At 41.1% G+C, this 22,722-nt stretch overlaps 1 protein-coding gene and 1 pseudogene across 3 annotated transcripts in view; one reads left to right on the top strand and one right to left on the bottom strand.

The window, feature by feature from the left end:
• The window catches only part of DAP3 (death associated protein 3), a 34,079-nt gene extending 13,622 nt beyond the window's left edge, over nucleotides 1-20,457 (top strand). For all 3 annotated transcript variants that reach the window (XM_045204501.2, XM_024573930.3, XM_053916037.1), the window contains 12 exons: nucleotides 138-210; nucleotides 7,959-8,081; nucleotides 9,503-9,604; nucleotides 11,861-11,969; nucleotides 12,114-12,206; nucleotides 13,346-13,476; nucleotides 14,369-14,449; nucleotides 14,534-14,692; nucleotides 15,255-15,314; nucleotides 15,637-15,726; nucleotides 19,108-19,225; nucleotides 20,094-20,457. In XM_045204501.2, the coding sequence (XP_045060436.1) occupies nucleotides 169-210; nucleotides 7,959-8,081; nucleotides 9,503-9,604; nucleotides 11,861-11,969; nucleotides 12,114-12,206; nucleotides 13,346-13,476; nucleotides 14,369-14,449; nucleotides 14,534-14,692; nucleotides 15,255-15,314; nucleotides 15,637-15,726; nucleotides 19,108-19,225; nucleotides 20,094-20,179 (1,194 nt within the window). In that variant the 5' untranslated portion in view covers nucleotides 138-168 and the 3' untranslated portion in view covers nucleotides 20,180-20,457. The remainder of the gene's footprint in view (nucleotides 1-137; nucleotides 211-7,958; nucleotides 8,082-9,502; nucleotides 9,605-11,860; nucleotides 11,970-12,113; nucleotides 12,207-13,345; nucleotides 13,477-14,368; nucleotides 14,450-14,533; nucleotides 14,693-15,254; nucleotides 15,315-15,636; nucleotides 15,727-19,107; nucleotides 19,226-20,093) is intronic.
• Nucleotides 310-3,006, bottom strand: LOC112316958 (eukaryotic translation initiation factor 1 pseudogene; annotated as a pseudogene).
• Nucleotides 20,458-22,722: the final 2,265 nt, after the last annotated feature.

The following is a 22,722-nucleotide window of genomic DNA, read 5'->3' as shown; positions in this document are numbered from 1 at the left end:
TCTTTTCATGGGTTTCCAACCATTTGTATAAACTTTTCTGTGAAGTGTCTATTTGTGTCTTCTCATCTTTTTGTCAATTTGTAGGCACTCTTTATTTATTCTGGATACTAATCCATTATACAAATATCTTTTCCCAGTTCTGGCTGGCCTTTTCAAAGTACCGGGACAATGCTGCAAGGAATGACAAGACTTATCTCTAGGGTCCATAAGGTGAGTGCTAACTGACCTAAATTCTTTGTACAAACTGTTTTTAGGTGGATTTCTTCTGTTTAGATGGGTTTATTATATCCAGAATTAAATGCTCTGGAGAACTGCAGCAGACTTTAATATACAAGTTCACACTCAAAAGAACAGTCACACTTCCATTTCTCTGTCCGTTACACTTCACTCCCAGCTGCCCTAAAAATCTCCAAGTAACAGGTCTCAGTAAATAGTTGTGCTTGAATTTACCATGTCATAGGAGAATTAACATTTTTTTCAAAAGCTTGATTGCAGTTATCTTTATTAACTTGTTAAATTCTCTAGTTGGATTATTGGTTTTTTTTCTGAAAACAAGTTTTATTTAAATAATGGTTTAAATACATTATATGACATTAAAACTGAAGGGGAGGACCCAAAAATGGGTTTGTTACTTCACGTGGCATTGTCAGCCGTTGCCAGTAAGTTACAAGCTCTACAGCTAGCAACATGACTGACACATCAGTTTGAAATTTGTTCCCTTGTCAAAAGTTGAACTCTGATAGAAGGTTGGCCTCAAATTCTGGTGTTCGGACATCAATTAGCAAGGCTATGTCTGGTCAAAAAGAACTTGGTGGCAAGCCAGATATTCTTGTCACGTCATTTAGAGGGAACATGGCTGCTCTAAGCTCCATCCACCTGGTCAAGCTAGAGATCTTTGCTGCCTTACCCCTCCGCTCAGCTTCACCCAAGGCTGACATTCTCTGAGGGCAGGGAACTCTGGCGAGGAGCTTCTGGCCATACATAACTGCCTGTGATCTTGAGACTCTGGACTTGGCTGAATATCATGTTATTGCTTTGTCTGAGGCTGGATACTGCCAGGTGCCTACTGCTTGACCTCTGTTTAAGGAGGGACGTCAAGACTAGACAGCATGGCTGTTTTCACTTTATTGCATGAAGGAGTTACACTAGTCCAAGTTAAAAGCAGGCCCCAAGTGGTTACATTTTACAAGCTGTGGGGTTTTTAAATTTGTGAATGTAACAGAAGGGAAGATCTACTCATTGCAAGGGAATCCTCACTTAAGCTTTAGTGAGCCAAAAGCACTTAAAACCCATGAACCTTCAGCTGGTTGTCCTTAGCCAGTCCAGTCTCTCCGAGGAATTGGCATATGTTCTTGTGCTGGCCACTCTGTAGCTGAATTACTTCTTCATATTCTAGATGTTCATTTATAGTACCATTGCAGGCAAATTTCTTCCTAAACGCCTTCACTACTTTCTATTTATTATAATCATCAGCGATCTCTTAGACAGTAGTAAGGGTCTTCCTGCCATTTCTCTGTTGAATTCTTATATGGATATAATCCTTAGTGCCAGCAGGGAGCAGATCACCCCCCTTACAGGTATCAGCAAGGGGTCAAAAAAGTGGAGATTCTAGGTAGCAGACATTCTATATGATTACTTTTCCTCAGTGGAAACAGGCTGTGGTGGGAGAAGGCGGGCAAGGGGGATGGAGCGTCAGGAAGCACAGGGGACTGATGGGAGAGGTTGTTGAAAGTCTTCCACGGTAGCTCAGTGACTGGGACCAATTATCATTTCTTAATGAAATACTTAAAAGAAAAATGTTGCCAATTTAGACCTTAAGCATCTGATAGTTGAATAAAATTATAAAATCATGTATTAAAAAACATTCTGTTGTTGCCCTGACTGGTGTGGCTCAGTGGGTTGGGGGTCGTCTTACAAACTGAGAGGTAGCCGGTTCAATTCCCAGTCAGGGCACATACCTGGGTGGCAGGTCAGGTTCCTGGTTGGGGGAGTACAAGAGGCAACTAATCGATATTTTACTCACACATTGATGTTTCTCTCCCTCTCTTTTTCCTTTCCTTTCCCTCTCCAAAAATAAATAAATACAATCTTTTAAAAAAATACTCTATTGCTTTCATTCTTTCATTTATTTAGCAATTGCCATATGGCAACTGCTAAGGATTTTAAGATGCCTCATTTCACTAATGGATACTATTTTTTGGCCATTCATTATGTGGTAGGCACTAGGCTAAGTGCTTTACTTGTTCAATCCTCATAACCAACCCACAAAGTAGATAATATCTTTGTTTTACAGATGCAGAAATTGAGGATTGGAAAGGCTAAGTAACTTGTCTAAGGTAACAGGATGTGAAATTGTAGGGCCCAGGCTAGATACCAGGTATTTCTGACTTCAAAGCCTGTGGCCTTCACCACAGTGCTCTATCGCATTTCATGGTCCATGTTCTCTAGGACCACAAAGTACAGTAGTAGAAGCATGAATAAATGGTTGTTTTAGTATGGTGCTGTTACTGCACCCCGTAGGAGCACCTAACCTGGATTGGTAGGATCCAGAGGAAATCCTCCCAGAGCTGAGCCCTGAAAGAAGAGAACTGAGCCAGAAGGGCTTAGTCACTTCCATCTTATTGTTTAATTGCAGATTAGTTTCCTAGAGAGGCAACTCTTCCTCCTGTAGAATTCACCTTTTTTCCCAGGGGTTCATGATAAACCTCTGCACATAAAATAACCCATTATTATAAAATAAAAACAAAAGCGAGTATCAACAGAGGGATGGATTCTGGTCTCAATTGGTTATATTAAAAGGCTAAAGATTCTTCTTCCTTAAATAGCAAACAAGAAAGACTTGAGTCCAAAATGCAGAGATGTCTGAAGAATGTTGTGCTTCTTGGAGATTGTTTGAGAGTGACTGTCTTGGTTTGCTCGTGAATGCTGTACTTAACTGCATGATGTTCATCCTGGAACCGTGTAGAGGCCATTGTACTTATGGTTGTTTTCCCTGGAAACGAGACTAACTGGGTAATGCCATGTATAATGCTGTCAGAAGTAAGAAGTCCATTTTGCTAACTATTAGTTTGCTTCAAAAAGCAGTTATATAAAGTCTAGGCTTCTTGTAAAAATAGCACCACCTTGTGGCCCTTGAATGTCTTTAATTTTCCACTTGACTGCTGCTGCTTTTTTTTTTTTTTTTTTTTTAAGTGATATGGTGCTGTCTCTCCTGTAAAATTGAGAAAACTAAGTCCTATCAATAGTAGAGTATACTATTCAGATTGCTGTACTCTGGTAGCAGGCCCTGAATTCTCACTGGCTTAATACAACAAAGAATATTACTTATGATGCGTGCATGCGCTTCATTTCATTCTTGCTGTTGATGTGTTTCCAAAGTGGTTTACAGACAAATGTCGGAAGGGGTCGACATAGAAATAAAGGCTCACTTTGGGGTGCCATCTCAGCATGTGTATTGCCACAGCAGGGGAAGAAAAGAGAGAATTTATATCCACTCTTAGCTGGCTCTGACTAGAAAAGAGACAAGTTATACCTACTTACAGCTCATTAACTAGAACTAATCAAATAACCCCAGCCTATTTGCAAGGAAGCCTTGGAAATGTAGGAAATTTAGATATTTGATAAACATTGGTGTCTGCCATTCTCAGATAAAGTCGGAGCAACTATATTAAATCTACACATTCTGGTTCAGAGGTTTCTGTGTGCAGTTCATTGAGTTGGATTAGTGCAATACTTTCACTTAGCTAGATCTCTTCCAAGAGATCTGATCTCTTCCAAGTGTGTGACCGAGAATGAGTCTAACATAGCATGATATAATAAAAATAATGGAGATTTTGGAGTCAGACAAACTTGGATTTGAATTCTGGCTTTTACCACATAGGCAAAATTACTTAATTTCCCTGAACCTTGGTTTCCCTCATCATAAAACAGGTATGATAATATTCCACCTATCTACTAAGATTCTGGGCTCAAAAATGTGTTTGAATCTTTATATTGCAGCCCTGGCTGTGTGACTCAGTGGATTGAGCACTGGACTGCGAACCAAAAGGTCACAGGTTCGATTCCCAGTCAGAGCATATGCCTGGATGAAGGCTAGGTCCTTGGTTGGGGACATGCAAAAGGCAACTGATCAATGTTTCTCTCCCACATCGATGTTTTTCTCCCTCTCTTTCTCTCTCCCTCCCCTTCTCTCTGTAAAAATAAATAGGAGACTGCTGGCCAAGATGGAGGCGTAGGTAAATATACTTTGTCTCCTCACAAATCCAAAAGAAGGACAACAACAAATTTAAAAACAAAAAAATAACCAGAACTCCCAGAAAATCGGACTATATGGCAGTCTGACAACCAAGGAGTTAAAGAAGAAACATTCATTAAGACTGGTAGGAGAGGTGGAGATGGGCAGCCGGGGAGGAGAGGACATGTGGCAAGGCAGCAGCTGGAAAAACAGGTGGGCAAGGCAGTGGCTGGCAGACCTGCCAGTCCCACATTTCTGCGCAGATAAACCAGGAGGAAGAACTGGGGAGCAAGATAGACCACACAACCCAGGGTTCCAGTGCAGAGAAATAAAGCTTCAAAACCTCTGGCTGTAACAAACCTCTGGGGGTTGCAACAGTGGGAGAAACTCAGCCTCACATGAGAGTTCGTTGCAAAGACCCACAGGGTACTAGAATGTACACAAACCCACCCACCCAGGAATCAGCACCAGAAGGGCCCAATTTGCTTGTGGGATCGGAGGAAGAGACTGAAAGCTGACTCAAGATCTGAGGAGGCAGCATTGTTCCCTCTCGGACCCCTCTCCCACAAACAGCTCCACATCCCAGCGATATGGATTGCCCCACCCTGGCAAATACCTAAGGCTCCACCCCTAACAACATAACAGCTGTGACAAGACAAAGAAATATGGCCCAAATGAAAGTACAAATCAAAACTCCAAAAATAGAACTAAGCAATGAAGAGATAGCCAACTTACCAGATGCAGAGTTCAAAACACTGGTAATCAGAATGCTCGCAGAAATTGTTGAGTATGGTCACAAAATAGAGGAAAAAGTGACGGCTATGAAAAGTGAAATAAAAACATAAAGAGAACCAATGGTGAAGAAAAGCAAACTGGGACTCAAATCACTGGTTTGGAGCAGAAGGAATAAATAAACATTCAACCAGAACAGAATGAAGAGACAAGAATTCAAAAAAAATGAGAGGTTTAGGAACCTCCAGGACATCTTTAAACGTTCCAACATCCAAATGAAAGGGGTGCCAGAAGGAGAAAAGAAAGAACGAAAAATTGAAAACTTATTTGAAAACTTAATGAAGGAGAACTTCCCCAATCTAACAAAGGAAATAGACTTCTAGGAAGTCCAGGAAGCTCAGAGAGTCCCAAAGAAGCTGGACCCAAGGAGGAACACACCAAGGCACATCATAATTACATTAGCCCAGATTAAAGATAAGGAGAGAATCTTAAAAGCAACAAGAGAAAAGGAGACATTACCTACAAAGGAGTTCCCACTAGACTGTCATCTGATTTCTCAAAAGAAACCTTTCAGGCAAGAAGGGGCTGGAAAGAAGTATTCAAAGTCATGAAAGGCAAGGAGCTACATCCAAGATTACTGTATCCAGCAAAGCTATCATTTAGAATGCAAGGGCAGATGAAGTGCTTCCCAGATAAGGTCAAGTTAAAGGAGTTCATCATCACCAAGCCCTTAAAGGAGTTCATCATCACCAAGCCCTTATTATGTGAAATGTTAGAGGGACTTATCTAAGAAAAAATAAGATGATCAAAAATATAAAAGTAAAATGACAAACTCATAATTATCAACAGCTGAACCTAAAAAACAAAAACGAAGCAAACAACTAGAACAGGAACACAATGACAGAAATGGAGATCACATGGAGGGTTATCAGTGGGGAGGGGGAGGAGGGAGAATGGGAAAGGGTACAGTGAATTAGAAGCATAATTGGCAGGTACAAAATAGGGGAAGCTTAAGAATATAGGAAATGGAGAAGCCAAAGAACTTACGACCCATGACATGAACTAAGGGGGAGTGGAAATGCTGGTGGGTGGGGTGCAAGGCAGAGGGGAATAAAGGGTAGAAAAAAAATGCTACAACTATAATAGCATAATCAATAAAATATGTTTTAAAATTAAAAAATTAATTAAAATAACCTCCATATTGCCTAGTAACCTAATAGGTATTGAGTTTTAACAAAAGCCATGAGTGCCGTTCAAGGAAGAGTAAAAATGTCATGCAAGACAAAGAGTGCAGGTTTCTGGCCATGCGATTCAATTGGTTGGAGCATTGTCCTGATAAACCAAGTTTGCAAGTTCGATCCCAGTCAGGGGACATACAAGAATCAGCCTATGAATACATGAGTGGAACAGGAGATCAACGTCTCCGTCTCTGTCTCTCTCTCCCTGCCTCCCCCCCACCCTTCTATCTTCTCTCTCCCCCTACCTCTCTCTAAAACCAATAAACAAAAAAGACAAACAAAGTGCTATCAGCAGTGAAGAAAATTACTTTGGATTGGAGGTATCTGGAAAGTCTTCACAGAGGATGTGACATTTGAGATGAACCTTAAAGGTGGAGTACAATTTAAATAGAAAGGATAATTGAAATGAAAGGAGAAGGATAGAGGCATAAAAGTTAATAACATATTAGCATGGTCACAGGGCTGGAATATGGAGTTCATTCAGGGATGAAGCATACTAGGAAACCATCCAAGCATTTTTTTTTTTTTTTAAGATTTTATTTATTTTTAGACAGAGGGGAAGGGAGGGGGAGAAACATCAGTGTGTGGTTGCCTCTCGGGCGCCCACCACTGGGGACCCAGGCCGCACCCAGGCATGTGCCCTGACCAGGAATCAAACCGATGACCCTGTGGTTTGCAGCGGGGTGCTCAGTCCACTGAGCCACACCAGCCAGGGCCCATCCAAGCATTTTTATTAGAAGAAGGTGAAACTTATTATTTGGAAGGACAGATCCTTTGGACTATGAAAAATAAAAAGTCAAAGATTTAGAGGTAAAGATACCAATTAGAAATGCACAAAAGATACCAATTAGAAATGCGTATTATGAGGGGTGGTACAAAATTAATACACATTTTCTTCACTCATGAAGCCACTTGGTGAGACTAAATATAAATACAGGCAGCTTTCATGTTACCTATTGATTTATCAGGAAACTCCCTTGTTATAGCCAACTGTCATTATCTGCTTCTCGTGGCTTCATATCCTAATCTTGATCTTGTAACTGTAACTTGATCTTGGCATCTTTCACCTCTACATAAGCCTGTTATCCTCACACTCAGTTTGGGGGTTCTCCAATTAGCATTTTGTCAGATTTGTCTCCTAAATCATCCTCTTCCCCCCACCTCCCACCCTTCCCAGTTCACAGCTTTCCATGTGCATTTCACTGAATTGCCTGTAGAGCAGTATATTTTCACTTAGCTTTATGCTTTATACACTCCCTTATTTTTGTATCCATTAAATTCTTTACTCCAGAGCACAGCTAGCAAGAAAATTGTTGCAGGGAGTATAATTATACCTATCAAATAGGAACATTGCACTAATCCCCGAATAACTGGAGTAACTGTGATTCCTGGACAGTTGAGAGTCGTACAGTACTGGCCACCAGTCATCACTGCAGGCAAGAGCATTGAAAGAAGTTTCCTGCTTCAGGTTAATGCTCCCGAATAATCTCTAATGGAATTGTTTGTCTCCATTTGAGGCAGAGCCTTGACATGGCAACACAAGCTGAAACAGATTGGTTATGCTGAAACAGAGGATAAATAATGTGCTTGGACTTAGAGAATTGTAAATAACAACAAGGATCCTCATTTTACATAAAACTAAAATGTTTGTTAGTGGCATTTTCCCCTGTTGCAAACATTGCTTAAAACCTCAGTGTTGTAGCAAGCATAAATAGTTTTATAATTCCAAAACACTAAAATGGTTTCTTTTCTAGTTGGACCCTGGACATTTTTTGCACATGGGGACCCAGGCACCCCAAAGCCTTGCTGCTCATCTGGATAGCCAGGTTTCAGTCGAGAGTCCCAGAGCTATTTCCCGCACCAGTGAAAATGACCCGGTGAGTTGCAAATGTGTATATAGATTTTATTAAGGGCTTATAATTTGTGCTGCTGTCATTTACATACCAGGAAAACTAAAACCCAGATTTACATGTAGTCAAACAATGCACCCAAGACAGTGCTCTGGAACTTGTACCTTCCCATCCCTGTGTGATACTGTGGTAACATAAAATGTTCGGGCAGGTCAGTCCACACTTGTTCTGACTTAATCCCTACTGTTGAATTCACCTCACGCCAAGGATTTTGCTGGGCATAGAGCAGGTACATAGTAAATACTTAGAAGTTAAATTTAGCAGTTATTATTGATCTTACTATGTGATGACTTTTTCTTTAAGGGCCAGATAGTAAGATGTTAAGCTTATGATCCAAAATGGTCTGTCACAACTGCTTAGTTCTGTCACAAACAAATGGGTATGGCTGTGTTCCAATAAAACTTTATTTACAAAAACAGTAGTTAGCCACAGTTTACAGACTGGTATGGAGAACCCTAAAGAAGGCAATTTAACTTGCCCAAAATCACAACAGAGCAGTTACAGAACCCAGTTTCCCTAATAACCAATTTGGGATTATTTTTTATCTTCCTTTCTAAGTGGATTTCCTAGTTTTGGAGAGGTAACTAACTTGATTTGTTGAGAAGAGCAGCATTTAAAGTGAGGTTTGTCGGAAGAAGCTGGGATTCCTATCCAGTGTTGCATTTTCTACTTCAGATCCCATTAGGCTAGATGTTGACATATCTTCTCCTTCCCCAGCATATTGCTGCCTCTCATAAGTGAAGTTAGTTGTAAGTCTGTGCTTTTAAATATGAAGGAAACCAATAGCTTTTTGTTGTTGTTGTCATCGTCTATATTCCTACGTCTGGGTCTCTCCACCTTAACATACGCTGCTGTGCATGTAGGAGGGGAAAAAATAACTCATTTCCCCAAAACACAATTGTGTTAGGGTGTGTTTTATTTATATCTCCAATGTTCACCTACATTCACAAGCACGAAATAGAATAAGTGAATGAAGTCGTCAAAGTGCCTTTCAGCTTTCCCTGTGAATGTAGTCTATCTGCCAATTTCGCTAGAGTTTCTATGGAAACAGCAGCATGCAGATGATCTTGTCACATGACTAGAGCATCTCTATACACAGCTCAGAAGAATCCAGATGGCAAGAATTGTCACTGCTACCTCCACGTGTAGGGTTTATGTTGCTTGGAAACTGGTTCATCATTTAGGCCAACACTGGCTTTATATATACACTGTGGATTTGGAGACAACAACTAGCATTTTTTTGTCTAAGATAAGAAATAAAAGATATCCTTTCCAGCTCTGAAAGATGAATGTTTCTTCAATACAGTCTATTAGGCCCTTTCCACTTTTCAAAGTCTTGTCACTTTGTCTCTGGCCCCGTTGTATCTGTCTGCATTTTCATTTCATAGGCCAAGCATGAGGAGCGGCATGAGGGCCAGCACTACAGCCTTCCCCTCCAGGACGTGAAGACTATATTCCCGCAAGGCCTGCCTCCTCGATTTGTAATGCAGGTGCTCAAAACGCGCGGAAATTGGAGGGAGCCCAGAACACAGCTGTTGATAGCAGAGGAGTGGGAGTAAATGAATAGAAAACTATAAAAAATGAAATTTGAATCTAAAAACTATATAGTGCTATTACTACAATTACTTTAAGTCAATGCTTTTCTGTGTTTAACCACTTAAAACCCTTTCTGGGGCCCTGGCCAGGTGGCTCCGTTGGTCGGACCGCTGTCTTATATACACCGAAGGGCTGTGGTTTCAATCCTGGTCGGGGCGCGTGTCTAGGGCTCATGTTTGATTGCCAGGTGGGGCGTGTACAAGGGCAGCTGCTTCATTTCTATCTCTCTTGTCAGTGTTTCTCTCCCCGCCCCCCACCTTCCTCTCTCTCCAAAATCAGTAAACATATCCTCTGGTGAAGATTTAAAAAAAATACTTTTTGGAGCCCTGCAAACTATTCCCATTTTGTTTGTTTGTTTGTTTGTTTGTTTTTAAGATTTTATTTATTTATTTTTAGAGAGAGGGGAAGGGGGAGAGAGACGGGGAAGAGAGTGAGAGAGGGAGAGAAACATCGAGATGTCAGAAAAACATCAATTGCTGCTTCTTGCGCGCCCCCAGTCCGGTACCTGGCCCGCAACCCAGGCGTGCGCCCTGACTGGGAATCAAACCAGCAATCTTTCGGTTTGCAAGCCAGCACTCAGCCCACTGAGCCACACCAGGCAGGGCTAGGCAATGTATTCTTAAATAAGTAAACAATATCCTGCTATTTTCCTTACCCAACAGATTTCTGGAAACTCTAGCATTCAAAATAGTTGTTGAAAAATGAAGTTAATATTTTCCTTACGGAAGTGTCATGAAAATAGTTAACATGGCATACAAAAACAAAATCATAATATATTCCTCAGCCATATAGAAATGATATTTATGTAGATGCATCTTTGTTCTTCAATCTCACAAATTTTCAGAGAATTCTAGTTTTGTGATCATAACTTCAACCCAAAGAGTTGCTTGGTTCTTTTAGCCATTGAAAGAATTCATGATTACCGGCAACATGGTTTGTTGGCATAATTGGTTCTTTTTACTGATTCCTGTTGAATTATTTTCAGCCTCAGAAAATATTCCTTCTTAATGAAATATCAAACTTGACCGTGCAAATGACTTTTAGCTGAGGAGCCAAAGGCTGTCATTTCTTCAGTGTGCTTTATTTTTAAAAATTTGATGTGATGTAAGGGAGCTAATGCTAGGCTATAAACGGCCTTGTCATCTAAAATTTTAAGTTTGGAAATAGGACATACCCAGAAGGAATCATCTGTAATGTCACTTAAAAGTGTTCCAGGAAATTCATAGTACAATCTCCAGCTTCAGGGTTGTGAGGATCTAACTTTAACCATTTCACGTTGCTTTCACGCTGGCGTAACCACCAGAGCTTTGGAGGGAATTACTCATACATTCTTTCCATAATTTCCGTTCACGTGAAGACCAACATCCTCACCATTGCTTGTGTGTTTCAGTGCTGTCACATTGCCTAAAAGGGCACTTTTGTATTAATATCTCTATCAAGTTTTTTAGGGTTTCACTTTTCATTAAGTACTTATCAAATCCTTCTCCAATCCATTTGTTTGCTTAGGATTTCTTTTTTAAAAACACCAACACTACTTTAATCCTTATGTAATATACTTGCAAATAGTATTTGTTAGATTTCTTTTCAATAGACATTCTTAAGTCACTCACACATATCAATGCTTCCCAAATTTTTCCACCAGATTATTCCTGATGGCAAAAAGAAATGAATTTTATGTATCAGTTTTCTGATTTGTCTGCATAGTTCTAGAGAAAAGTCTAGATGGTCATAGCAATAAGAATTAGCTAAAAATAAATTTAAAGGAATTAACATTTATTCCACATTTACCATTTGTCAGGTACAGTGTTACGCATTTTATATATTTTTAACATTTACATCACCCCTAAGTGGTATACAAAATTATGGTGTGAGACTTCTGTATTATTTGTAGATTTCAATTAACTGATGTAAAATCTGTGCTTCATTAACAGGTATAATCAAAAGCTGACTCTTAATGTTACTTGGTATAAGATAATGTATTTTAGTTTTTAGCTAAATTATATATTTTGAAAGTCAAAGCCAACACCACCTCTCCTAACTGCATAAATAAAAAATATGCAATTTGTTGCTATATTAGGCTCAGTGTATATACTAAGAACTGGCTAGAAGTTCCACACCCACTCTCTCTCCTTCCTCTTCTGTTTCGTTAGATGAAGACATTCAATGAAGCTTGCCTGATGGTCAGGAAACCAGCCCTAGAGCTTTTGCATCACCTGAAAAACACCAATTTTGATCATCCAGCCGTACGATATGTTCTCTGTATCCTTTCCTGCCTACGTGAGGTGTCTTGAGCCAGTGCTTTCCTTCCTCAAATGAGAGAAAAGAAGAAATCCAAGAGTACTCTTTGTCAACAGTGGAAGTGTCCCTTCTCGTAATGTTTTCTTTAACAAGTGCTTTATTTAGATGGGGAGAAGGGAACAGGAAAAACCCTCAGTCTTTGCCATATTATTCATTTCTGTGCAAAACAGGACTGGCTGATACTGCATATTCCAGATGGTAAGAACTTCTGTCTTCACTGTGCTGGGTTCAGTTGTCCTGTCGCTGTGCTAGCACTGTGGCTTTAATTTTCTGACAAGGCTCTGATGTCTCCGGGAGAGGCCTTTGTTTCAGATGCAGAGTGTTCTAAACTAGTTCATCATAATTTCATGTTACTGACAAGCAGGTTGCAAGGTGAAGCAAATGCAACAAGAAATTCAGCTAAAAGCTTCCTGGAGCCTCTTGATAATAAGAATGAAGTATTTGGCCCAGCTGTCCTCACTTTGATGCGTAACACCCGCGAGCATAACCTCCCACCTTAGAGGTTGTCACAAGGTTTATAGCCATCAGTCAACAATTTGGAGTATCCAGAGAGCCTTTGACATGCTTCTGATTATCAGCATTGTAGAGTTTAAGAACCTAAACTCTCATACTGTACATAGCCCTCCTAGTTGTGTGTGCGCATCCACATTTTATGACTATCTTTAGAATCTGCCAGGAAGCTGAGGTGACCTTTAATTTTAATATACTTGGTATTTCTTGTGTATTGATTAAAATGATAATGTTTAATCTAAAATGGAGCTGCCCTGGCCAGTGTGTCTCAGTGGTGGGAGCGTCATCCCATAACCGAAGGGTCATGGGTTCTATTTCCAGTCGGGGCACATGCCTAGTACAATCCCCAGTCCCAAGGCAGCCAGTCAATTGCTTCTCTTTTTTTTTTTTTTTAATTTTTATTGTTATTCAATTACAGTTGTATGCCTTTTCTCCCCTTCCCTCCCCCCCACCCCAGCTGAACCCACCTCCCTCCCCCACCATCCCCCCCGATTTTGTCCATGTGTCCTTTATCGATTGCTTCTCTTGCGTAGCTATTTCTCTCCCTTCCTCTCTCTCTCTCTCTCTAAAAAAGCAAATGAAAATGTCCTCAGGTGAGGAAAATAGAGTAGAGTAGAGTAGAGTAGAGTAGAGTAGAATAGAATAGAGTAGAATAGAACAGAATAGGAGAATACCAGACAAAAATAAACCTTGGAAACAAGAAGGCTATAAGAAATATATTAAGAGACTACAGTTATTCCCCATGACTTAAAAAATCATAGAGTCTTTTTTGAGTTGAATACAGCCAGTTCCTGCCCAGTTTGTTTTCTGTGCCCTTTTTTTTTTAGGTCATCTTTGGGTGAAGAACTGCCACGATCTTTTGCAGTCCACCTACAACAAACAACGCTTTGATCAGCCTTTAGAGGCTTCAGTCTGGCTGAAGAATTTCAAAACTGCAAATGAGCGTTTCTTGAGTCAGGTAACTAGACTCCTAGAACTTTGGTGCTGGACAGTTTTTAAATAGATCTTTGCGCCCTGAGTACAGTAGACTGTGGAAAACTAGTATCGTGGTTGAGATAACTATACCATTTTCCATTTCTTTCATATACCTTACGGTGAGCTCACAGTCTGAAACTCATCTACCCACGTGAAATACAGGAAGTGGTAGGCTGCTCCCATCTTGTGTGTAGCACATTGAAGTCCATGTTAATTCGTTAACTTTTCCAAGGTCACAGTCTCAAATCTTCTAAAGCACATTTTCAACTACATCATTTTCTCCAGATAAGATCATTTTTGGAACCAGAAATGTATTGGTAAAATTACTCTTTACTCTGGTAACTCTTAAATATGATCTCTAGGCCAGGGTTTTTCAACTCTAGATATTAAAAGTCTTCTAGGAGCTTATTAAAAATCTAGATGCCAAGGGCTTATCCTGGAACTTTCTAGTCAGAATCATATGTATGTCCCTGACCACGTAGCTCAGTTGGTTGTGCGTCGTCCACAAAGCTAAAAGTCACTGGTTCAGTTCCCAGTCATGGTACGTGCCTGGGTTGGCAAGAGGCAATCGATCAAAGTTTCTCTCACACAGCAATGTTTCTCTCCTCCTCTTTCTCCCTTCCGTCCCCTCACTTTAAGAGTAAGTGAATAAAATCTTGAAAAGAAAAAAGGAATCATATGTATGTGTGTGTGTTTTTAAGCTCCAGGGAGAAACAGACTAGATAGCATTCACTTCCATACTGAGATCTCTTATAGGGCTTGGAAAATAGATCTAAACTGATTCCTAACAACCTTAGCCTCCTACGTTCTCGTGAGGGATCAGTTCATCCTTCAGCTGAGTAGCCACTTTAGGTTTTTATTTTGTTTGGTTTTAGATAAAAATTCAAGAGACGTATGTCTGGAATAAACGAGAAAGCACTGAGAAAGGCAGCCTTCTGGGAGAAGTCGTGGAACAGGTATTAAAAAACCCCGTGTGCTGTGCCGGAACCAGGGGGGCCGCTCACAGACGGGACTGTAAGCCATGTGTGCCTTTGCTACAGGGCATAACACGGGTGAGGAACGCCACAGATGCCGTTGGGATCGTGCTCAAAGAGCTAAAGAGGCAAAGCTCTTCAGGTGCTTTTCACCTCCTGGTGGCAGTGGATGGAGTCAATGCTCTCTGGGGAAGGACCACGCTGAAAAGAGAAGATAAAAGCCCAGTAGGAAAACTGAGTTTCTCTGTTCCGGTTTCACTGATTTCTGTTGCCATCATATGCATAGGCTGGGGCATAATAAACATGCGATATATTTTCTTGCTCTAGGATTGTATGAATTAAGATGTATGGTGAAAATAGCATTAAAAGGAAGTGATACCAAGTTCCATTATCCACTGAAACCTAAGATTATTTTGAAAAGAGCATGACAGCAGAAGCTAGTTTTCTCCTGTTGTCAATTTTTTTCTTTCTAGTCTCTTTTAAAAATGAGGCTGTGTGGTCTAAGCAGGGAAGATCAGAAGCATCGGGGGAGGGACTGGTTTGGGGCAGTGGGCGTTTTCTCCCTTGGGGACCATTTTTAACCCCCAGCAGCACAGCAGTTCTAGGGCCCGCAGCTATGTCGCTTATCTCAGAGGCTGTAGCTTCAGGTCCTGTGGTTACGTAGTTGTTGAGGATTTTCAGTTGTCAATTCAGCTGACTCAGGGAAGCATCCAGGCAAAGCAAGTAATGGCCTCTTTTTTCTGCTCCCATTCCCTCTCTCCCCCCTCAAATATTGACCAATGAGCAGATCGCTCCAGAGGAACTAGCACTTATTTACAACTTGAGGAAAATGGTGAAAAATGATTGGGTGAGTGCATATGATACCTAACACATTTCAGAATGAAATGTATTTTTATTTTAAAGATCTATGACTACCTCATTGCTAGTACCTTCCAGTCACTAGTTTTATAGACAAAAAGTTCTTATATTTTATTTAATTCCCATAACTGTACCAAGTTTAAAATCTATGTGTTTGGTTTCTCATCTTTCCACTTGACTGAAATAACCTTATTCAAAATCATTTTATTTAAATATTGGTGTGATTACTTTGCTTGCAATTGTTCAACGTGTTTTTATATCCTCTATCTTTCTCAGCTTTATCTAATTTGGCTTTTTCTCCTTCCTTTCAGAACGGAGGTGCCGTCGTGCTGACTCTGAGCCAGACTGGGTCCCTTTTTAAACCCCGGACAGCCTATCTGCCCCAGGAGCTGCTAGGAAAGGTCAGTCACTGGGGGATTTGTTTTTCCTTAGTCATTCTTTCTCAAGAGTTTTCTTTTTTTGACATAATTTCAGACTTGGAGAAAAATTATATTCCTGTATAAATTCACCCAGATTCCTAAAATGTGAACACTTTACCATATTTGCTTTGCTCTTCTCTCTCCATTTGTTTTTTTCTGAATATGTGACAGTAACCTGAGACATGATGCCTCCTTATGTCTAAATCATGTGTACTGCCTAAAATCAGAGATACGCTAGCATATAACCACAGCACGGTCATCCAGATCAGGAAACGGGTGCCGATATAATACTGTTAACTAATCCGTAGAACTTACTCTGATTTTGCCAGTATGGTTTTTTTTTTTTAAGATTTTATTTATTTATTTTTAGAGAGAGGGGAAGGGAGGGAGAGAGAGAGAAAGAAACATCGATGTATAAGAGAAACCAATCAAGGACCTGGCTGGCAACCCAGGCATGTGCCCTGACTGGGAATGAAACCAGCGACCTTTCGGTTTGTGGGGACGTCGCCACCCCACTGAGCCACACTGGTCAGGGCACCAGTATATTCTTCACAGAAAACAAGTCCTGGACGGTGTATAGCATTCAGCTGTCATTGCTCTTCAGTTTCCTTTAATCTGCCACAGTTCCTTAGTCTCTTTTATAATCGTAGTATTTATATTTCTATTTTTGAAGAATTCATGGCAGTTATGGGTTATTTTATGAGAGTGTCTGTTGTTTTCTCCTGATTACATGTGATTTTAGGAGTGATGTGTGTTCTTAGCGCATAATATTAGGAGGCACATGAAACCTATTTCTCCTACTGCTGGCAAAGTTCACTTTGAACACTTGGTTAAGGTGTTATCCACCTGCTTGCTTCTCATTAAAGTTCCTCTTTTACTTTTATAACGAATAAATACCTTGTGGAGATATACTTTGAGACTAGGTTACTGTCCTGTTACTTCTCAAATTTCTCCTTACTAGTTTTAGTATACATTGGTGATTCTTCCCTAAATCAGTTATTATAAGAATTACAAAATAAAAATTTTCTAGTTCCATCATTTCCTCTAAATCTATCAGTTGGCTCTCTGTCATGTGAAAGAACTTTCCTTTCTCCCTTATGTATTTGTTTGTTTCAGTGCATGTGGGTACTTAACCTTTACTATCCTTATTTATTTTGGTGCTTAAATTATGCCAGATTTGGCCAGTAGGGAGCCCCTTCAAGCTGGCTTCTATGTCTTTTTTTTTTTTTTTTAATCCTCACCAAAGGATATGTTTCTTGATTTTTAAAGAGAGGGAGAGCTGAAAGAGAGAGAAAAACACCGATCAGTTGCCTCCTGTACACACCTCAACCAGGGATCGAACCTGCAACCTAGGTATGTACCCTGACCAGGAATCGAATCCCACAACCTTTTGGTTCACGGGACAACGCTCCAACCAACTGAGCCACTGGTCAGGGCTTCTATGGCCTTTTAACATGTACCCGTCATTCTTTCTCTTACTTCTTTTGGAATAAGAATAAGTTTCAGGCTTATGTGTACTCTCCATGCCCTAGTTTTAAAATCAGCCATTTCTCCAAGAACCCTTGATTCATTTTACAGGAGAATGGTATTTAGAAATCAGGGGTGCTAGGTGTACTTAATGTTACTGGAGTGTCGCTTCTAGGCCCTCCAGCAGAGCTGGTAAATAGGTCTGTGTAATATTCGGGTGTATATGGACTGTATGCATATATGTGCTTATACGTACACATCCATACGTGTATATCTGTTTCTCTGTTGTAAAAAACCAACACAAAGGGAAAAAAGAAAAAACAAAAAAAAACCCTCACAAAAAATAAAAAATAAACCATGAGTTCATACTGATAGTTCCAATTATAGGCAAGCATCACAGCATTCAAAGTATCCTTCCCCTTTTCCATATTGATAACCTTCATCTTGAACAATAAGAAATATGCTGTTAGCCTTGGCTGGTGTGGCTCAGTGGATTAATCGCTGTCCTGCAGACCAAGATGTTGCCAATTCAGTTCTCAGTCAGGGCACATGCCTGGGTTGCGGGCCAGGTCCCCAGTTAGGGGCGTGCAAGAGGTAGTCGATCAGTGTTTCTCTCCCTTTCTTTCTCCCTACCTTCCCTTCTCTCTAAAAATAAGTATTTTTTAAAATTTTTAATAAAAGAAATCTGTTATTATCCACAGAATATTTAATTGTGAGCTCAGTCTTAGGTTACAGTAAAAGTTTCAGAATTACTAACCCTTGACTCTACAAAAAATAGCTATGAACTGGGGCACAATATCTGTTTAAGTACTTTTTGTCTTGAACCTAGACTAGTGTTCTGTTTAGAAGTTAACTTGGTATATACCTAAAACTAATACAAAATAATATTTAATATCACATTAAAATACAATTTAAAAACAGAAGTTAACTTAGGTTAGGTTTCCCTTGTCCCTTCAGTGTTCCAGTTTGAAATTTGAGATACAGCAGTCCCCCTTTATACCTGGTTTCATTTTCCACAATGTCACTCACCTGTGGCCAACTGTGGTCTGAAAATGTTAAATTAAGAATTCCAGAAATAAATAACTCATAAGTTTTAAACTGGACACTCTTCTGAGTAATGCGATAAAATCTCATGTCCCATTCTGCCCAGGACGTGAGTCATGTCTTTGTCTAGAATGCCCACGCTGTACGTGCTCCCTGCCCGTGAGTCACTTGGCAGTTACGATTACAACCCGCCTTTGTGCTCGTGTTCAAGTAACCCTTGCTTTACTTCCTAATGGCCCCAAAGCACAGGAGTAGTGATGCCGGCAGTTCAGTACGCCAAAGAGAAGTTGTAAAGTGCTTCCTTTAAGAGAAAAGGTATGTATGTATAGGGAAAAAACATAGTATATATAGGATTTGGTAATCTGCAGGTTTAGGAGCCCACTGGGGATCCTGGAATGTACCCCCAGTGGGTAAGGGGTACTACTATACAGTTTGATTGATTCATTTGTTTCTATTTATGTTCCATTTAGAGTCTTTTCTACATCCTTGTTTTATTTTTTGTTTTGATTATATGAACTGTGAAAACTTATCAACTATGAAAAATTAAAATATGTGTATGTCTATGTATGTGTGTGTGTGTGTGTGTATTCAAACAAGTGGAATCGCCCCCAGGTATTATGGTGAAATAATGCTTGCGGCTGTGTGAGCAGCAGTGGCCAACCCCTCCGCGGGGAGCCCCGTGTGAGGCAGGGCAGCCCGAGAGGGAGGAGGAGAGTAGGAAGAAAAGCAAAGGCCTTGCCGTTAAAATGTTTAAATAAAATTGATCTCTCTGCTGATTTGTCACCACCCCCCCTTTTTCCTGCTCATTTGTCACTTAATAATCAATATACCTTTATCCTTTTTCTTCTACAGGAAGGATTTGATGCCCTTGACCCTTTTATTCCTATCCTGGTTTCCAACTATAATCCAAAAGAATTTGAAAGTTGTATTCAATATTATTTGGAAAACAATTGGCTCCAACATGAGAAAGGTCAGTTGTTAAATTTTTTCATATAAGGGCTTTATGGTCTCAGGAAGAGTCCCACTGAGTCAAAGCTGTGATCTCTTCCCTCAACAGCAGCCTGTAATTTGTATTTCATCTTTTTTCCTTTATCTTGACTTCCTTCTGCTGATTGGATGGTGCAGAAGGGTGTGGGGCTGGGGGCTAGCAGTCTAAAGGAGATGCTCGTGCTAATTAGGCCAAACCAAGTGCCTCCACTTAGTTTGAGTGGCTGCCACACTCTCATTGTTACATTTTCCTTCCCTTCCCTTCCCCTTTCCCTTTCTTTCCTTCTTTCTTTCTTTCTTTCTTTCTTTCATCTTTTTTGTTCATTGTTGCATTTATTTATCATTCAACAAACTTCAATTGACTTACATGCTAGGGCACCCACAGAATAACTGATAGGGTGTGAGAGGCCACCCCCACAGCAAACCAAACCCTTGCTGTACCTGTCCTGGTCTGCGGACATGACAGAAGTGCAGCTGTTCTTTTCATCCTTGTCCTCAGCTTGGGAACGGGGAGGGGTAGAATGATGTAGTGGAAAAGTAAAGGCCATTCTATCACTGGAGAATTAGCTGTACTTGGAATAGGTCATTGAACAAAGGAAAAAATATAAAGCAGCTGCAGCAATGGTGGTTTGGGAAACATCATGGAGAGATTTCTGAGGGGTTGGAAGATTTGACAAAGTCATCAAGTCCTGAAGATATTCTTGGAGCAGCGGGAGAGCTAGATGCTGGATTGGAGGAAGAGAGACAGAAAGGGTGCTGATTTGGATACTAGAGCCTCTGACTACAGAATTTTCCAGGTAACATAATGCTGCAGGAGAAAACTGCCAACTACCTGTTTTATTCCATTTTAGCTCACACAGAAGAAGGGAAAAAGGAACTGCTATTCCTAAGTAACGCGAATCCTGGGCAGCTGGAGCGGCTCTGTGCCTACCTCTAAGCCGAAGTCACAGCAGAGGTGGAAGACGATGGAAATTCCCTTTAAGAGACCCAGTCAGACGGGGAAGTCCCACGGTCTCCATGAAGAACTCGTGGAACGGAACAGGACTGCAGTCAGCTCCCACCCCTCATTGAAATTGTCTCCTTCTAAAGTGACTATAATGGCAATAAGACGTCCTCTTGTTCCTGAAATTAATGTCAGTTTATTATATGTGGTTTTCACACTTTAATTAACCATGAATCTTTTCCCTGTAATTAAATTAAGTTTCTTTCTTAAAATGTTGTGTTAGATTTATGAGGAAAGAGCCTTCAGATTGGCCAAATTGAATTTCTCTGGCATTCTGCTTCTTGGGTATCTACAAAGACTGGATTCCACAGAAATTTCCAGCAGTACTATTTTCCAGACTTTATTCCGTTTAGGACCGTGACAGTCACAGCTTAACTTCTCCCTCCAAACACTTATCATTCGCTTCCTATTTACACTTTTGTCAGTGGTCTCTGAACCTTTCTGAAACTCCACCAGAATCTGGCAGCTTTGTCTGGTGCAGCCCCTTCATACAGGTTCCTGAAAGAATTAGGAAATAAACCCCTACAGTATGCATTGTATGTAATTGTTAATTTATCCTTAGTGCATAGAGAGCAGTACTAGCTGTGTACCATCTTTGGGAGATTTGAGAAAAGAATGACTCAAAGCAGTTTCAGTAGAGTTTAATTTACTGACCACACGCAGGGTGTTGGTATAAAGAGTCAGAAGCTTGTGTCCCAAATTTACCACTTACTCGCTGTCTGTCTTAGGGTCTCTTACCCTTCCTACTTCCTCCTCTAATTTCACCTTTTCTTAGAGTAACAATAATGCCAAACTCCCAGGGGTTTCATGAGAATTAAATCACATAGTATATGTAAAATGTCTCACACATAGTAGGTACCTATTTAGTGGTAGGCGGCTACCATTTATAACTTGGATTTTGTAATGCTTTCATTGGAAAGTTACTATGGGGGTTCCAGTCAAGACAGTAGCATAGGTAAACATGGTACTTGGAACCTCCCACAACCACATCAGAATTACAACTAAATTACAAAACAACCATCATTCAGAATGCCTGAGATCTAGCTGAAAAGAAGTTCTATACTAAGGATACACAGAAGAAGCCACATTGTGTCTAGTAGGAGAGGCAGAGACACTGAACGGCCTCATCTCACACATGCGCACAAGCATTTAAAGATTGAGAGGGGTGTCTCGGCTGCAGAGATCCTCCCTGAGGAGCGACAAGTCCTGGATCCACATCAAAACCCCCAGCCCAGGGTTTTAGTGCTGGGAAGCAATGTCCCCATAACTTCTGGATTTGAAAGCCAGCGGGAATCATGACTGAGTGAGATGGCTCCTGGAGTTCCAGGACTCCTTAAAGGGCCCGCAATCAGACTCACTGGATTCCTCACCCTGAGCTCTATCACTGGGGCAGAGGGGGAGGAACTGGATTGTCTGGCTTCAGGATGAGAGCTGGAGGGGCAACTCTCAGAAGTGCTGGTGCAGGCCATCGTTCCACTGCGAAATCCTCTCCCCACAGAACCACTAGGCAGGTGCCATATCTGAGTCTTCATCAACCTGGCTAATGCGTTTTGCCCCACCCTGGTGATTCCATGAGACCCCCACCCCACCTAACTTGGTAGCCCAACCAAGCTATTTCCAGTGGCTTTTCCTTGCAAATCGCCTCTCCTCCCTCAAGCTTCACATTTTCCTAACATCTCTCAACTAAGCAGTGTCTAGTAGCCTCAGCATACCCCATGCCTCTTGCTAAGTGGCCCTGGGCCCAGCACTAGCAGCAGCCAGCCTCAGTTTCTAACTGGGCCTCTCCTGGGTCCCTCTAAAACCAGCACATGTGGCAGCCATCTGCAGACTACACTGTAGCTCCATGCCAGGTGGACCTGGGCAGGGCACCATCAGTGGCTGACCTTGCACCTAAGAGAAGGCCCCAGAGCCAGTATACCCAGTGGACAGCTTCAGACTATACTGGATTACACTCCACCCCTGCAAGCCCCAAAGGCCCCACTGTAGTGAGACCTGCTGTGTGGGGGTTGGTCCCTGCACAGCAATTCCTCTGCTATACTCACATCTGGTCCTTGCGGCCTATTGGCCTGGGATCAACCCTTCCTAGTATGTGCCAGCAACAATAAAGATCCAGCTACAACAGGACAGTGCACATACGGGGATGCACCTGGAGCACCCACTCAGGTGACCAAGGAGGCTGTGCCACTGGGCACTAGGAGACATCTACGTAAGGCTACTACATAAGTCAGGGGGATGAGCAGCTCTACCTAATACATAGACACCTACACAGGGAAGCAGCCAAAATGAGGAAACTAAAACAGTTTCCAAGTGAAAGAACAGGAAGACTCTCCAGAATAAGAACTAAATGAAATAGAGACAAGCAAACTATCAGAAACAGAATTCAAAACAATACTTACACACGGGCTGGTGTGACTCAGTGGACTGAGTACCGGCTTAGAAACTAAAAGGTTACCAGTTCAATTCCCAGTCAGGTCACA

This window comes from Desmodus rotundus, chromosome 12 (assembly GCF_022682495.2).
Source record: "Desmodus rotundus isolate HL8 chromosome 12, HLdesRot8A.1, whole genome shotgun sequence".
Classification (NCBI taxonomy): Eukaryota; Metazoa; Chordata; class Mammalia; order Chiroptera; family Phyllostomidae; genus Desmodus; species Desmodus rotundus.
This window is presented reverse-complemented; position numbering and strand designations above follow the sequence as displayed.